This window comes from Chrysemys picta, chromosome 1 (assembly GCF_011386835.1).
Source record: "Chrysemys picta bellii isolate R12L10 chromosome 1, ASM1138683v2, whole genome shotgun sequence".
Lineage (NCBI taxonomy): Eukaryota > Metazoa > Chordata > Testudines > Emydidae > Chrysemys > Chrysemys picta.
Genome location: NC_088791.1, coordinates 138,887,412 through 138,905,803, shown reverse-complemented (window position 1 = coordinate 138,905,803; position 18,392 = coordinate 138,887,412). Strand labels below are relative to the sequence as shown.

General features: G+C 41.9%; 1 protein-coding gene across 2 annotated transcripts in view; it reads right to left on the bottom strand.

Moving 5' to 3' along the window:
* LOC101937198 (C-type lectin domain family 1 member B-like) overlaps positions 1-18,392 on the bottom strand; it is a 40,591-nt gene continuing 22,199 nt past the window's right edge. For both annotated transcript variants that reach the window (XM_065571814.1, XM_024110147.3), the window contains exons 2-7: positions 17,832-17,930; positions 17,041-17,184; positions 14,173-14,327; positions 11,976-12,091; positions 11,480-11,593; positions 1-2,357 (exon numbers count right to left, since the gene is read on the bottom strand). In XM_065571814.1, the coding sequence (XP_065427886.1) occupies positions 2,351-2,357; positions 11,480-11,593; positions 11,976-12,091; positions 14,173-14,327; positions 17,041-17,184; positions 17,832-17,930 (635 nt within the window). In that variant the 3' untranslated portion in view covers positions 1-2,350. The remainder of the gene's footprint in view (positions 2,358-11,479; positions 11,594-11,975; positions 12,092-14,172; positions 14,328-17,040; positions 17,185-17,831; positions 17,931-18,392) is intronic.

Here is an 18,392-nt window from a genome sequence, read left to right as displayed (position 1 = left end):
AGAAACAAGAGAGTGATGGAAACAAATGGTTACAATAAAAAACAAAATCACACAATACAAAGTAGGACCTACACTTCTTATAGTAAGTTACCTTTCCTATCTAATAAAGTAGGTTTCCCCCCAAAATTTCAGCCTGCTGCAGAGATGACTGGCTTCTCAAGAACCAGGATTTAAACATTCATAAAAAGTGCCCCAGTGCTATAAAATGTTTCCTCAGTGAATGGATCCAGAGTGCCTCTTGCCCTCTGTGTTATATTGAAACACTCAGGCAGACCTGGGCAACCCCATGACCTTCCCAATAGTAACTTGTTGGAACTTAACAGTTCTGTTGATGATGCACATAGGGAACAGCTCCCGCTCCTTTTGCAGGGTAAACAGCTGTAAAAATTGGTATAGACTGACATTTGTCCCTCAGATCAGCAGCTCTGATTCTGCATATGCACAAGTAGTAGAGCTTCTCAAAGCAGACTCTCACTTTAAGGGAACTAACCTTGTGTTACAAAGGCATTACTGATTCAATATAAACACACAATTTGTTTCTTTCTTGTGACAGAAGGGAACAATAACATGTTTCTCCAGTAGAACTGCATTGTTCAGAATGAAATACAAGAAAAGAGAACTAAGATAGGTAGACTGCTTCAACATCTGACCTCAGCCCAGACACAACTGTCAGCAGCAGGCTGAAAATGTCTGCAAAAGCTGTATTTGTTGAACAGAAACTGGCTTTATGTGGTCAGACTACATAAGTAAATTATGATTTCTGAGTGGAAACAGATTTTGGATATAAGAAGTGTACTTCTTTTCTGACTGCTGCAAGCCTGTTTTCCTGGTAGGATCACAGCAAAGGAGATGTCACCAGACCACCAAGCAGAATTTTATACAAGACGAAACAGGAGGGCACGTGTTTGTTTCTCTTCACCTATAGCCAAAGATCATTTTAATGGAGACCTGAGTAGATGAGGGCCTCTCAAGACTTTGCTATGTTGCAATATCATCAATCTTCTCTTTCACTATTCTTACCCTTTTTCAAGATGTGCTTGTGCCCTTTTGTACCTTGAATCCCAGTGAAGAATTGAACCTAGAGCTCCCACAATCTAGGGGAGTACCATTAATACCTGGAGTGTTAGCCAACCTTAGGGATCAAGTTTTCTCTACTCGCCTCCCCCCTTTTTTTTTTAAACCAGAAATTCCATGCTAGACCCACCATCCCTTCCAATGAAAGATCTGTCAAAAACTGATATTTTTTTCTGCAAACAGATTCAGTATTGACATTTTACAACAAAAAAGTTTCATCAAAAAATTCCTGACTAACTCTACAGATTTCATCAGTGAGAGCTCCACTATGGATTGAGGGATGTTTGAAATCATATATTTATACATGGACCTGTGGACCACAATTAAAAATGGAAGTCAGCCATGGCCACAGCATGAGTGTTATGCATATGCCCTAATCCTTGTGATCCCCATATCTACTGGAAGTGGCTTTTTCAGAATTATAATTGTCATCACTATCAAAAAATATACATGTATTCATGACAATGTTTGCAAATGCTGGACTGCACGTCTATTCAGCATTGTTCACAGTACTTTCTTCTTCCTTTTATGATCCTGCAGTTTTGTTTGTGTAAACATTAATGAAAAGACAATTTGGGGCCCTTGTTAAAGTTCATTTAATCAAGAAACAAAATGTATTCAAGAGTAGATCATGTCACTTAGTAAGAGCCTTGGGTTGGTGACCATACCAGGGAGACCTCTACTCTTTCTGATCTAGGGAGGGGGAGCGGACATCCAGAGTCAAAGCTCCCATGGTGAAACTCCCCTGCTACCACCCAACTCTGGCTGAAACCAGGGCCCGTTACATGGTGCACCCCAACTGGTCTCTCTCGGCACAAGAACACACAAGAGTTTTCTATTATGCAGACAGAGGGTGCCCTGGAAGTAAAAGATATTTTGTATTCAAATTTTTAAAATGACACCTCACCAAAGATCAAAGAACATGTACAATACAGAAAAGGCCCTCAAAATGATTTATCCACATGTGGTAGTATATAACAAACAAAAACACGACAGGAGATAAAGTATGCAACATTTAAAAAAAAAAAAAAGAGTACAATACAAAATTGTACAAAATTCAACTGAAATCTACATTTAAGACCCACCCCAACTTTTGACAGCAAGACACCACATCAGCCCACTCTGCCCCAGATACACCAGTGCAACATCTGTGAAGAGGAGCCCTCGGTTGGATCTGCGAGGCAGTACATTTCAGAGAGGAGAGCCTTTCAGTGAGAATCCAGCAAACCTAGACGAATGGATCTGGAGACTGTCAGCTCACATGTTTCACTGTATTTCATGCTCTGGGATAAAACAAAGGAAAGAGCTGGTCAGTATGGTACAAAGCATCCAAATCAAAATTACCTTTTCAGACTAACACTAACACTTTGAATTGAGTCTGGCAGTGCAGTCTCTTAGAATCATAGAATATCAGGTTGGAAGGGACCTCAAGAGGTCATCTAGTCCAACCCCCTGCTCAAAGCAGGACCAATTCCCAACTAAATCATCCCAGCCAGGGCTTTGTTAAGCCTGATCTTAAAAACCTCTAAGGAAGGAGATTCCACCACCTCCCTAGGTAACCCATTCCAGTGCTTCACCACCCTCCTAGTGAAAAAGTTTTTCCTAATATCCAACCTAAACCTCCCCAACTGCAACTTTAGATCATTACTCCTTGTTCTATCATCAGGTACCACTGAGAACAGTCTAGATCCATCCTCTTTGGAACCCCCTTTCAGGTAGTTGAAAGCAACTATCAAATCCCCCCTCATTCTTCTCTTCTTCAGAAGAAACAATCCCAGTTCCCTCAGCCTCTCCTCATAAGTCATGTGCTCCAGACCCCTAATCATTTTTGTTGCCCTCCGCTGGACTCTTTCCAATTTTTCCACATCCCCCTTGAGCTCAGGGGGACTGTGCATTTGTTTCAATCCTAAATCAACATCATATGAGACAGTGGCTACTTTCTTCATTGCCTGAAATTTCTGAGTGGTTTCAGAAGTAACCCCAAGAAACATTAATCACAGAACGATAAACATTATGATAACCCTAAAAGTATTCAACTTGTTTTAAAATCCAGCCACAATATTTAACTCTTTTAGCCCGAGGAAGTGAGATACAGAGGTGTTTTATACACTCTATTAAGAGGGTCCTTCATTATGTCACACAGTATTACAAGATGTAAAATAAAGATCTAATCATCAGAAAATGAATATCAGAGTACTTTCTGAATCTTCATTTCTCACAAAATGTTTAAACTTTCTTCATAATTCAAATCCCTCCAGAATCTTAAAGAGCTACATATACATAATTTGGATAAGTGATGACTGAATAGTAGGGTTACTGCCACCTTCTACAGGTATGTACAGAGAGTCAGAGGAATTTGTTTAGGGTTGCTGGAGGATTTAATAGATGTGTGAAAAAACATAGGGGAATAGAAATGTTTAGGTTAGCGATCAGGAAATTTTTTGCAGCAGTGCAATCAATGAAATTGCAGAATAGAGTCCTGAATGAAAGTGGTTGAAAACTCATCACCTGAGTTAAATCTGCAATAGACAAATCTCTGACAAATAGACAATGGGAGACAATCATATGGGCTTCCAGGGCATGAACAAGATGTCACCCTATAGCTCTTTCCATATCTTAGTTCAACAGCTTTATAATTTCTCTGGCTTTGCCAGTTTCAATTTGGTATACATTGCACATTTCAGAGCTGGATTGACAGACTTTGTGCATTTTTGGGGGTAACACACTATGTGTGTTCCCTTAGTAATGTAGTTTTTAAACAGAGGTGTCCTAAAAACAATGAAAACGGAGATTCTGATTTGGACTCTGATTACACACCTATTTAAATCACCATTTGAAATTTTTGAAGAATCAAAAAAACTAACAATGCAGAGCACACAGAAGATCACCCCACAGCTGATAAAAAATCATTTCATATAGATAAGCCACACTTCCCACTGTTGTCTGTCTTTAACCTCAGCTGGATGGCTGCCTTCTCACAGATCCAGAATTTTTTCTCTTTGCAATCCTTATCAGCATAAACATACCAGTTATCAAACAGATATGCACAGTGTTTGGCAGGTTGGTAAACATAGATCCTAGAAACCAAAGCAATGTTTCACTACATCATGTCATGTTTGAGTTACACACATGGCCATTTCTAGACAGGGCCATCTCCACAAGAACTGTTTGCGTCACATGATTCTCCAAACTGTTGACTCCATGAAACTCCAAACTCCATACTGAACCCTAGGACAATAGACTTGACTGTAAAGTGCTCACAGCCCTGCCACCCCCTTGAGTAGTGATAGAACCTACAGATGGAATCTGAGATGTGTCACCCAGATAGCAGTGGAGACACCAACATCTAGGTCACTGAACCCAACACCACAGTGTTTCTAGGTACAGCCAGAGCTAAAAACCAGTGTAACGCTGACCCGCATGGGAATCGGCAGGGGGGATCAAACCTAGAACCTCTGGAGCTAAATGCATGAGCTTCTAGTGCATGAGGTAAAAGACACCTCTCTCTTAGCCAAGTCTGTAGCAGGTTCATCAATCTCTAGCTGGCCTACCAGCACTAGACAGGGGCAGAGCACCACTCTGAGTAAGCAGGAGGTTACAGCAATGATCTGGGAAACAAATGTGGGTTGCCCAGAGGAGGCAATACACAGCACTAATCCCACAGTGCATCAGGAATAACCTCCTCAGCACTCCCATCACCCATTGGTGCCAGGGAAACAGAAGCTGGAAGGCATTTCCAGCTTCTCAGCAAAGCACTGTATATTTTCCTATGTGGAAGGGGGAGGCAGGGAGAATGACTGAATTAGAATAATAGAATCACAGAAGATTAGGGTTGGTGAGACCTCAGGAGGTCATCTAGTCCAACCCCAATGAAATCATCCAAGCCAGGCTTTGTCAAGCCGTGCCTTAAAAACCTCTAAGGATGAAGAATCCACCACCTCCCTAGGTAACCCATTCCAGTGCTTCACCACCCTCCTAGTGAAATAGCTTTTCCTAATATCCAACCTACACCTCCCCCACTGCAATTTGAGACCATTGCTCCTTGTTCTGTCATCTGCCACCACTGAGAACAGACCAGGTCCATCCTCTTTGGAAACTCCTTCAGGTAGTTGAAGGCTGCTATAAGATCTCCCCTCACTCTCCTCTTCTGAAGGCTAAATAAGCCCAGTTCCCACAGTCTCTCCTCATAAGTCATGTGCCCCATCACCCTAATCATTTTTATTGCCCTCCGCTGGACTCTCTCCAATTTGTCCACATCCTTTCTGTAGTGGGGGGCCCAAAACTGGAATCAGTACTCTACATGTGGCCTCACCAGTGCTGAATAGAGGGGAATAATCACTTCCCTAGATCTGCTGGCAACGCTCCTACTAATGCAGCACAATATGCTCTTAGCCTTCTTAGCAACAAGGGCACATTGCTGATTCATATCCAGCTTCTCATCCACTGTAATCCCCAGGTCCTTTTCTCCAGAACTGTTGCTGAGCCAGTCGGTCGCCAGCCTGTAGTGGTGCATGGGATTCTTCCGTCCTAAGTGCAGAACTCTGCACTTGTCCTTGTTGAGCCTCATCAGATTTCTTTTGGCCCAGTCTTTCAATTTGTCTAGTTCACTCTGGACCCTATCCTTATCCTCCAGCGTATTTACCTCTCCTCCCAGCTTAGTGTCATCCACAAACTTGCTGAGGGTGCAATCCATCCCAATATCCAGATCATTCCTCATGATGTTGAACAAAACTGGCCCCAGGACCAACCCCTGGGGCAATCTGCTTTATACCAGCTGCCAACTAGACATGGAGCCGTTGATCACTGCTCGTTGAGCCCAAGGATTTAGCCAGATTTCTATCCACTTTATAATCCATTCATCCAATCCATAATTTTTTAACTTGCTGGCAAGAATACTATGGGAGACTGTATCAAAAGCTTTGCTAAAGTCAAGGTAGTTTCACGTCCACTGCTTTCCCCATATGCACAGAGTCAGTTATCTCATCATAGAAGACAATTAGGTTGGTCAGGCATGACTTCCCCTTGGTGAATCCATGTTGACTGTTCCTGATCACCTTCCTCTCCTCCAAGTGCTTCAAAACGGATTCCTTAAGGACCTGCTCCATCATTTTTCTGGCGACTAAGTTAAGGCTGACTGGTCTGTAGTTCCCCAGATTCTCTTTCTTCCATTTTTTTTTTTTTTAAAGATGGGCACCATATTTGCCTTCTTCCAATCGTCCGAGACCTCCCCCATTCGCCATGAATTTTCAAAGATAATGGCCAATGGCTCTGCAATCACATCAGCCAGCTCCCTCAGCACCCTCCAGTGCATTGCATCTAGCCCCATGGACTGATCTGGTAGCCGTGTTCAGGGACTGCATACCAGATTGGGTCCTTCAGGTGAGTTCATGCAAAATATGAAATTGCAGAACTACTGTCGCTGAAAGAAGTCTCTGTACCAGATGACCAGAAGGTAGCTACTGTAATGCCAGTCCTTAAAAATGGCTCCAGAAGAGATCCTGGCAATGTCCTCTCATGAATCAGTAATTGGTTAAAAGACAGGAAACAAAGGGTAGGAATGAATGGTCACTTTTCAGAATGGAGAGAGGTAAATAGCGTGGTCCCCCAGGGATCTGAACTGTGTCTAATGCTGTTCAACATATTCATGAGTGATCTGGGAAAAAGGAGTAAACAGTGAGGTGGCAAAATTTGCAGACAAAAGAAGATTACCCAAGATAGTTAAGTCCAAAGCAGACTGGGAAGAGTTACAAAGGGATCTCACAAAAGTGTGTGACAGGACAACACAATGGCAGATGAAACTGAACATTTATATAATGAACTACACTTATATAATGATGGGTTCTAAATTAGCTGTTGCCATCCAAGAAAGATTTGGGAATCATTCTGGATAGTTCTCCGAAAACTCCATCTTAATGTGCAACAGTGATAAAAATGTCTAACAGAATGTTAGGAAGTATTAGGAAAGGGTTAGAAAATATCATGATGTCACTATATAAATCCATGGTCCATGTACACCTTGAATTCTGTGTCTATTCTGGTTTCCCCATTTCAAAAAAGATGTAGTGGAACTAGGGCTGTCAATTAATCATCGTTAACTCACGTGATTAACTCAAAAAATAATCTTGATTTAAAAAAATTAATTGTGATTAATAGCAGTTTTAATTGCACTGTTAAACATTAAAATACCATTTAAATATTTTGGATGTTTTCCATATTTTCAAATATATATTGATTTCAATTACAACACAGAATACAAAGTGTACAGTGCTCACTTTGTAGTATTATTTTTTATTAAAAATATTTGCATTGTAAAAATTATAAAGAAATAGTATTTTTCAATTCACCTTGTACAAGTACTATAGTGCAATCTCTTGATCATGAAAGTGCAACTTACAAAAGTAGATTTTTGTTACATAACTGCACTAGAAAACAAAACAATGTAAAACTTTAGAGCCTACAAGTCGACTTAGTCCTACTTCTTGTTCCACCAATCACTCGGACAAACAAATTTGTTTACATTTACAGGAAATAATGCTGCCCTCTTCTTATTTACAATGTCACCTAAAAGTGAGAACAGGCATTCACATGGCACTTTTATAGCCAGCATTGCAAGGTATTGTGACAACATGGCCGATGTAGTATGGTGGGTCCTGCGCTTTTCTTGGTGGGAGGCTAAGATGCCACCCCTTTCCCCTACTCTTGGGGCACCGAGGGCCCCACTAGTGGCCCAGGAAGGTAGTAAAGGAGAGAAGCGGGGGAGGGGTCTGGGTTTGCTCCTTACTCGGAGCCCCAGCCCCACTCAACCCCTGTAGGTTCTTACCCTTTTCCCCCTTGGGTGGGGTACCTTCAGTCTTTAAATGCTGGGGGAGGGCGTCTCCCTCCCCTGCTGGGGCAGGATCGCCATTACTCTGGTTTTCTGATCTTCCAAGTCTCACAGCAACCTCCAAGCTGCAGTCCTCTCTCCTTCCTCCTTCTCCCCTGACTGTCTGAAGCAGGGGGTTTTATGAGGTTGCTAACAGGGGCTTAATTGACTACAGGTGCTCCAATTAACCTGTAGCAGCCCTCCCTAGTCTACAGGGAACCAGGCCTTAGTTAGCCTAGGGCTTATATACTTCCCCTCTACCACTTTCCCACTGCTCCCTGGCCCTCCTGTATCACAGTATTTACATGCCAGATATGAAGGGGCATACAAATATTTAACATGCTTTGGCCACCATTCCAGAGGACATGCTTCCATGCTGATGACACTCATTAAAAATAATAATGCATTAATTAAATTTGTAACTGAACTCCTTGGGGGAGAATTGTACGTCTCCTGCTCAGTGTTTTACCCACATTCTGACATATATTTCATATTATAGCAGTCTGGGATGATGACCCAGTACATGTTGTTTGCTTTAAGAACACTTTCACTGCAGATCTGATAAAATGCAAAGAAGGAACTGATGTTAGATTTCTAAAGATAGCTACTGCACTCGGCCCAGGATTTAAGAATCTAAAGCGCCTTCCAAAATCTGAGAGGGACGAGGTGTGGAGCATGCTTTCAGAAGTCTTAAAAGAGCAATACTCCAGTGTGGAAACTACAGAACCTGAACCACCAAAAAAGAAAATCAAACATCTGCTGGTGGCATCTTACTCAGATCATGAAAATGAACATGCACTGGTCCACAGTGCTTTGGATCATTATCAAGCAGAAATCATCATCAGCATGGACACATGTCCTCTGGAATGGTGGTTGAAGCACCGAAGCGATGTATGAATCTTTACCGCATCTGGCACGTAAATATCTTTCAATGCTGGTTACGAGAGTTCCATGTGAATGCCTGGTCTCACTTTCAGGTGACATTGTAAATAAGAAATGAGCAGCATTATCTCCTGTAAATGGAAACAAATGTGTTTGTCTGAGCGATTGGCAGAACAAGAAGTAGGACTGAGTGGACTTGTTTTATTTTTAATGCAATGTAATATTTAAGAGCCTACAATTTCTTTTTTACATAATTCTACATTTGTATTTCAACTTTCATGATAAGGAGATTGCATTACAGTACTTTTATTAGGTGAATTGAAAATTACTATTTTGTTTTTTCAGTGCAAATATTTGCAATACAAATAAATATAAAGTGAGCACTGTACACTTTGTATTCTGTGTTGTAATTGAAATCCATATACATTTTAAAATATGGAAAACATCCAAAATATTTACATGGTTTTCTATTATTGTTTAATTGTGTGCTTAATTGTGATTATTTTTTAATTGCTTGACAGCCCTAAGTGGAAGGGTTTGACCAAATATGCTGCTGTATTCACACCATACACTATTGTAATAATCTTTGTACAAAGTATACCGTGTAAGGTATTATCTGAAAACCCATAATTTGCTGGTCAGTGTTGTCCTGGTAAAATATGTGTGGTAACATTATATGTGAAGTTATAAGATTCCCCTGTAGCCTGTTATTAACACATGTTCGAAACAATGCATCCTTGCCCAGGCAGGAGTTAGCTCTATCCTGAACAAAGGAAGGATCATGTGCTAGCCTTAATTTGCATTTAAGCAGTAAACAGAGTCATCAAACTGGAAGGGGAAACAAAGGAAGTTCGAACAGGTGAAAAAGCAGCAGGAAATATCCTTCCACACAGACTCTGTCTCTTGGGTCTCAGCTGGAAATGTTTTTCAAGAGAGGGACTGAAATTATAAAAAGGAGGAACAAACACCCTAAGGGACCACTCGCTCTCTCCCTGCCCATCACATTCTTAGTCCCGGACAAGACAAAGGAAGCAGCCTATCTGAGGAGGGGGTCTTGACCTGAAGAGTTTGATCAGTAACATTGCTGGAAGGATGTGGTGAGAGATTTGGATTGAATCTAATATCGTTTGTTAAGTTAGTCACTAGTAAATGTTTTATATTTATTTTTCTTATAACCATTTCTGACTTTTAAGCCTCATTACTTCTTCTCATTTACAATTGATCTCTTTGTAGTTAATAAACTTGTTTTACAGTTTTATCTAATCCAGTGTGATTAGCTTGAAGTGTCTGGATAACTATTTAAGATAATAAGATAGCATATTATTCCCTTAAAGGAATAACAGACTTAATTTTTTTTTTTTTTACTGTTCAGGAGAGGGCTGGTACATATATTTCGGGGGGGAAATTTGAGACTTGGGGGAGGGTGTTGGGATCACTCTGCAGAATACCAAAACTGGTGAGAACCAAGGTGTGTCTGGCTGGCTGCAGCACACACAGTGACTTAAATGCTTGAGGCTGTTTATAAGCAGTCCAGGTTGGAGACTACAGCAGCAAGGTATTGTAAAGGGCACCCCAGGTTACACAGCAGAGGTGACACAGCCAGGGCCGGCTCCAGGCACCAGCTTCTCAAGCAGGTGCTTGGGGCGGCCGCTTCGGAGAGGGGCGGCAGGTCCAGGTATTCGGCGGCAATTCGTCGGATGGTCCCTCACTCGGAGTGAAGGACCTCCCGCCGAATTGCCGCCGCAGATCGCGATCGCGGCTTTTTTTTTTGGTTTTGGCTGCTTGGGGCAGCCAAAACCCTGGAGCCGGCACTGGACACAGCCACCCACTAGTCTGAATTGTACCCCAGTAGGTCACAAAGGGCAAGAAAGATGATTAAGGGTATGGAACAGCTTCCATACCAGGAGAGACTAAAGATTTGGGTTGTTCATCATAGAAAAGAGAGAATTAAGGGAAAGAGGGATATGATTAAGGTTTCCAGCTAAGAATGAGCAGAGGGCTAGGCACCTTTCATCAGCATCTCCCATTGGCTAGCTTATGCAGTTCCCTGCCTAGGGTGCTGGCTTTTGTAAGCCCAATTATAAGGTTCCTGTGTCTCCATATATTTTAAATAAGAGTCTAGAAACCGATGTCAGACTTCGGGAATCACAGTGGTTTTCTAGGCACTTCAAAGTTAGGGATGGTTCAGTGTCACAGCACCTAACTCCTTTTGTGCATCCAGGCCCTAGAGAATCTAATTTTCTGAAGCATCATGCCGTGGGCTTCTAATCACAAGATGTGACCAAAAAGGTCTTTATCTCTATTTTTTCTGGTTCCTTGATATGCCTGAAGTTCCTAGTTTCAATTTGACACCTGTTACACATTTCAGAAATGGATTTCTAGATTTTGGGTATTATCAAGTGTAGTACTTGGTTGCTGATAGTAGCTTGTTTTTAATAGTTACTTTCTAAGACTCTTTCCAGTTAATGATTCTTGATTTTCATCACTGAACCCTGGGGAGAAAAGAAGCAGGAAGTTCTGGCTTAGTGGCTAATGAAATACCCATTTGAATCCCTGTTGTGAGAAGTCTGAAAAACAAAAATATGCACAAGAAAACAGAATCACTAGTAAATGTTATCTCATACTGATAGAGCCAGTTTCCGTTTGGTAATGTCGCTGTACCTTAGTTTGACAGCTGCTTTCTCACAGATCCAGAGGTACTTCTCTGTGCAGTGGTCATTATAAATTTTTCCTCTATATAGGTAGCCACAATTATAGGATGGATACAAGTCAATCCTAGAAAATAAAGCATCATTTTATTATGTTTTGACATTGGCACTCTGTGCATGTATTCAGGGCACCCTGTATTTGCCAGTTTCCTTGGGGTAAGTAATGTGCATGGGCCCTACAACTGGTTCAGATTACTTTCCTCTACATGAGAGCTCATCTCTGCCAGCCAGTGCGTTGTGAGGTCAGTGTCAACGCTCCACTGCTCTGTGCCCACTCCCTCCTCACCCACACAGGACAGGGATTAGCAGCCCTACAGAAGCTGCTATTGCCCCTGTGCTTCTAGTCACAACGCAGACGGACAGCGCAGGAAGTAAGTGGGCACCATCTGTCTCCTCTCTACAAGCACCCAGGACAGGCCGCAATTTGGTGCTAAATATTTATAACTTACCAATCTTCTTTCTTTGTCAAAAGAGCTGAGCCATCCGTCCAATACCAGCTGTTCTCTCCAGATTTGTGTAAACCAATCCAATAATATTGGGTATTCTCTCTTGGAGGTACATGGTTCTGTGAAGAAGTCACCACATTATTTCCCTAAAGAAGCCAAGTTCTTATGTTTATAATTGTATAGGTTAAAAAATAAATTCTGGCCAGTGACATACCATCCACCCTTCCTGATTTGTATTACAGGACTGTTCAAGTGTCTCAGACTATTGAAATGTTGCAGGGAGGATTTAAGAGTCACCTTTCTAGCACCAGCGGCCAGATTTTTAAAGGTATTTAGGTGCCTAAAGATGCAGATAGGCACCTAGTGGGATTTTAAAAGTGCCTAGCTTCCACTAAAATCAATGGCAGTTAAGTGCCTAGGCACTTTTAAAATCCCTCTAGATGTCTCTCTGTACCTTCAGGCACCTAACTAAGGCCTGGTCTACACTAACCCCCCAATTCGAACTAAGGTACGCAATTTCAGCTACGTGAATAACATAGCTGAAGTCGACGTACCTTAGTTCGAACTTACCGTGGTCCAGACGCGGCAGGCAGGCTCCCCCATCGACTCCGCGTACTCCTCACACCAAACAGGATTACCGGAGTCGACAAGGAGCACTTCTGGGTTTGATTTATCGCGTTCAGACAAGACGCGATAAATCAAACCCAGAAGTTCGATTGTCAGACGCCGAACCAGCGCGTAAGTATAGACAAGCCCTAAGTGAAAGCAGATAGGCAGAACTCTTTGAATGCAGAGCTTTACTATCCCATTAGTCTTTACTCTGATTTCAAAATATGTTTTGACTGGATCACAGGATGAGATGTAACCAGACACATTAACTATCTCTATGACGGTGTCATGAGAAATTCCTGAGATGTGCCCCAAATGTTCCTGCTATTTCCTTTCCTCATATGAAATTTCCATCCCAGCCTTATTCTCTGTTCTTCCTTCTGTCTCCAAAGAGCCTGACTTAGCTAGCCAGGACAGCACATTGTTGTGACCGATCTGGCAAGCTGTAAATAATATGGGAGTAACATGATTCCATGGGAATTTTGCTCCCTAAAAAAAAAATGAATTAAAAAAAAAAAGAAGAAGATGACAATCAGGATAACCCAGTAAGATGTTTTCCTGGGTCAGGGAATTGCAGCTGAGGTCCAGGAGTGTCTAGCTGGGTCATGGGCCATACTGGTGCCAGTGGTCTTCCAATACCTGACCAGTGAGGCAGAGACAGAAGTTCTCTCTTCTCTTTCCCCCTTTGTATGTGTTTGTCTTATTTTCTTTTAAGCAAATACAGGATTGGAAATTAATGACAGAACTGAAGATCTGAGAGCTCCCGCTTAAAAAAGACTTTGCCACCCCTTCACCTCCTCCACACACACATTCTGTGGATGTTATTTGAGAGACTTTTAAGGAAGGGAATAAGACAAAGGGAATAAGAGATGTTTTGTAGAATGAAGAAGTGCTTGGTGGTTGTGTTTGAATTTAATAGATTATGAAAAGGAATTTCTTGTGTAATGTTGTACAAAGAAAGTTAGATCCTGACAACAAATTACATTTAATATGGAGTCAGAAGAAAAAGTAACAAAATGGATAACTTTTTAACATCCTAAACCTAATCCAGTCCTCACAACATATGCCTAGCAATAGGAGATACGGGGTCTGGTTCCTTATTGTCCTGCACATTGTGTTGTTATTTACACCAGGATAAAATGGGTATAATACCTACCAAATCAGAGTGCTGGCATTTGATGACCACTTTATTCCAGTGTAAATGAAGACACAAATTTCAGGACTATGGTGAATCCAACTCTGTGGAAGTGTGGAAATTCTTCCCTTGAATCCCTCAAGGAACCCAGAAGAGCAGGAAAACTGTTATCCACAAAGCACTGATCCAGCCTCCTCCTGAAAGCAGCCAGAAGGGAGTACTCCCTGTGGAAAACCACTGTTCGTAACCACAGCAGGATCTGAGAGACTTGTGTCTATTCTACTAATACCCCCTGGCAGTAAGTTCCAAATGTGACTGACAGATTTACTGTCCTCTGCACTGTTCCACACTTTGGGGATACTGAGAGCTGTAGTAACCAAAATGCAATTTATCTTGGAGGGACTTCTGAGAAATTAATTAAAGTTAAAATAAAACAGGCTGGGAGAGGGACCATACCAGCTTATGCCTGTGTTTTAGCATGAGAAAGGTGGAATTCTGTAAGGAACAGAACCTCTGGCTCTCTTCCCATGACCTCTTCTGCGTTGATATGTAGAAACAGGTGTCACCTCCCATCCATTGCCAGTTTGCAGGGCAGAGCATACAACTGGATCCTACAAAAGAGAGAAATTGTCTTTATTTCTCATCCTAAGCAATTCAGTGGAGAATACAGGAGCTGAAGTCATGAGTTTGAGTGGGTATAGAAGTTGTAGAGTTGTAATGGATGTGACACTAATCCTTCGTGGGCCAAACTGGAGAATCTCATTAGCCTGTGTGAAATGAGTTGCCGAGTCTCAGTTCTGTTACAGTATGACATGATCTCCATTGAGAAGTGGTGGATTTTTCATTGCTGAGAAATTTAAACCGCAGGAGTAGAGAACTTTGCTATCAGGAGTCATCAAGTCATGCTGCTACACGTAGTCTTACAAGTTCTGTTCCTCATCATATGAGCAGTGTGTAGTCTTTGAAGAAATACTATGTTGTTAATTTTGTGAGGGAGGTTCTTTTTGATTCCCTTGTGTACTGCTGGCATGAAAGCGGATGTCCCTTCACCATGTCAGGCCAATGAGCCTTTGGCTTCCCATGTCTTAGACAACCAACCTCCATTGGGCAATAGAGCCAGTATCTGAAGTTCATAAATAAGTCATTTCCCCCACTTCTCCAGGGTTTTAGGCACCACAATCAAACACCCTGATGATCTTTTCACCCCTGCTTCTTTTTTAACTGGTTTGAAATCCAACTCCCCAATTCCATCCTGGAGGTTCCATAGCGAATTCAATATAGGAACCATCAATATTGCTCCTTAATTGACTAAAGAGGGCACCACTGAATAGAGCTAAGTAAATAATTGAGGAGGGGAGGGAGGGGTTGCTCAGCATCTGAAGCAAAAAAAAAAAAACCTAAAAAAAGAAGTTCAGTATGTTTCAAATCAGTACAGAACTCTTTCTCGCTGAAACAAATTCAGGCGGGTCAAATGAAACCAAATTTCAAAATGAAAGGTTATTTAGAAATGAAATGTTGAAATGGTTCATTTAAAAAATGTCAAAATGAACCATTTTGACTTAGTTGAATTTTTTCCTTATTTTTTATTTAGTGGAATTCTATCATAGAATCATAGAACCATAGAATATCAGGGTTGGAAGGGACCTCAAGAGGTCATCTAGTCCAGCCCCCTGCTCAAAGCAGGACCAATTCCCAACTAAATCATCCCAGCCAGGGCTTTGTCAAGCCGGGCCTTAAAAATCTCCAAGGAAGGAGACTCCACCACCTCCCTAGGTAACGCATTCCTGTGCTTCACCACCCTCCTAGTGAAATAGTGTTTCCTAATATCCAACCTGGACCTCCCCCACTGCAACTTGAGACCATTGCTCTTTGTTCTGTCATCTGCCACCACTGAGAACAGCCGAGCTCCATCCCCTTTGGAACCCCCCTTCAGGTAGTTGAAAGCGGCTATCAAATCCCCCCTCATTCTTCTCTTCTGGAGACTAAACAATCCCAGCTCCCTCAGCCTCTCCTCATAAATCATGTGCTCCAGACCCCTAATCATTTTTGTTGCCCTCCGCTGGACTCTTTCTAATTTTTTCACATCCTTCTTGTAGTGTGGGGCCCAAAACTGGACACAGTATTCTAGATGAGGCCTCACCAATATCGAATAAAGGGGAATGATCACGTTCCTCGATCTGCTGGCAATGCCCCTACTTATACAGCCCAAAATGCCGTTAGCCTTCTTGGCAACAAGAGCACACTGTTGACTCAGCTTCTCGTCCACTGTGACCCCTAGGTCCTTTTCTGCAGAACTGCTACCTAGCCATTTGGTCCCTAGTCTGTAGCAGTGCATGGGATTCTTCCGTCCTAAGTGCAGGACTCTGCACTTGTCCTTGTTGAACCTCATCAGGTTTTTTTTGGCCCAATCCTCTAATTTGTCTAGGTCCCTCTGTATCCGATCCCTACCCTCTAGTGTATCTACCACGTCTCCTAGTTTAGTGTCATCTGCAAACTTGCTGAGAGTGCAGTCCACTCCATCCTCCAGATCATTAATAAAGATATTAAACAAAACCAGCCCCAGGACCGACCCTTGGGGCACGCTGCTTGAAACCGGCTGCCAACTAGACATGGAGCCATTGATCACTACCCGTTGAGCCCGACGATCTAGCCAGCTTTCTATCCACCTTTCAGTCCATTCATCCAGCCCATACTTCTTTAACTTGGTGGCAAGAATACTGTGGGAGACCGTATCAAAAGCTTTGCAAATAATTTTGCTCACCCCTTTGGACATTTACTATTCTCTAAAAACATTGCCTAGCTTGATGCTGAGTCACACGAAGTACTTTTGCTTCCCTAGTGACTGAACATGCTGCTTCTTTTGCAATTCATTATCTTGTCCCAATCCCAGAAGGAGTGAATGAAAATTGAACCTTAATTCTCCACACTGTTCTGCAGACCACTAAGCAAAATCTCGAGTGAACAGTTACCATCTGATGCTGTTCTGTGGCCCATGTGAAATCGGCTGGTTAGCAAAAATCCAGTTACTAGGAGGTAGCCGGTGTCAACATCACAAAAGCACCACAATAACTAGCATTAATTATCTGCTTTCTTAGCAATTTCAACACAGAAGAAAAGGATTGAATGAATCATGAAGGAGGAATTCCCTTGTATCTCACCTCTCCACTAATTGCATACACTTAGTTGTGTCCCTTTCAATGCAAGGGCAGAGTTAATGAATAGGGATGTTATGAGAAGCGGATGGGGGAATTGTACAACCCTTGCCCAACCTTATCTATTCTGGAATAAAGGACAGGAGTTCATTTGCATAACAATCCTATTTACCATTATTCTCATTATTTTCCTCTCCTTTAAGACACAAATGATCTTTCATGTCTTGCAGCCTTTTTGAAAAATTTGTTTGCAGAGTTTCTTGGTTCCTCATGAGGTTCCCAAATTGTTTCTGGAAATCATTGGAAACCTGAAAAACTGAAATTCACAAAAGAATTTTCTATTCTGATAATTTACAAATCAAAATTATCCCTGTCTCTGTCCTCTTAATTTTAGTGATTCCATTCATCTGGTTTAAATGTTGTGCCTTATTTAATGTAGGAAAGATTAGAAGGGACATCACAGATTCAGTGTAATTTTTTTCTATTAAAAACAATATAAAATGAGCTGGCTTGTTAATGGGGTACAGAGCCTTTCACCTTTTTGTCATCAATGTGTATCCAATGCAGGTCAGTATTAACCAAAAGACATCCCTCCAGAGGAGAGTGCAGTGTGAAATGAGTTAGTGGATGTCACTCCAGTTCCTAATGGGACAGGTTTCCACATCACAAAAACCACCACCATAAATGGCACAAGAAGGCTTCTCTTTGACAATTTAAGCAGAGAGGCCAAGGAGTGAATGGGCTACAGAGATTGTCACTTGTAGCATTAATACTACTCTGGAGCAGAGCCAAGGTAAAAGTACATTAATTGGTGAGAGTGTGTCTGGGAAACTTGCATTATCCCTGCCCATGTTGTATCTTTGCAACAGTTAAATCATGAACTTCAGACTAGAAAGGATGGATGTCAATCTGGCATCTTTTACAAGCACCAAATTAATGAATAAATAAAATAGTGATACTTACACACAATCCCCAGGGCTAACATCCCTAGCAGCAATGCCAAGCACAGTATGAGTAAAGTCAAGGCAGCCAGACGCCATGTGGAGGATGAAGAGTGGAGTGCTAGAGGAACAGCAGAATAAAGTCCAGACCAGTAATATACATATACATATACACACACACACTTAGTGCTTTAACAGGGCCAATTTCACAAAGCTGAAAACAATTATGAGCCAAATCAGGTGGGAAGAAGAATGTAATCTGAAAAATGTGAATTGGGAATCTTTTAACACTTAACTAGATGCCCAAAAAGTCACAATCCCACAAAGAAGGCTGTGCTGGTTAAAAAGCCAATCTGGGTTATAAGACAATTGAAGGCAGCTGTAAAATGATGTGTTGGGGTTCCACTGAGCCCACCCGTTCTACCAGCCTGGGCTGCCTCACCCTGTCCTGTTGCACACACACACACAGGTAGGGACACACCCAGCTGTAGAATTACACAGAGTCTGCAATCAGCTCTGTGTGGGAAGCCTCAGCTCAGGGAATTTACCAGCACTCTGGTTCACACACCCTCTGGAATTTAAA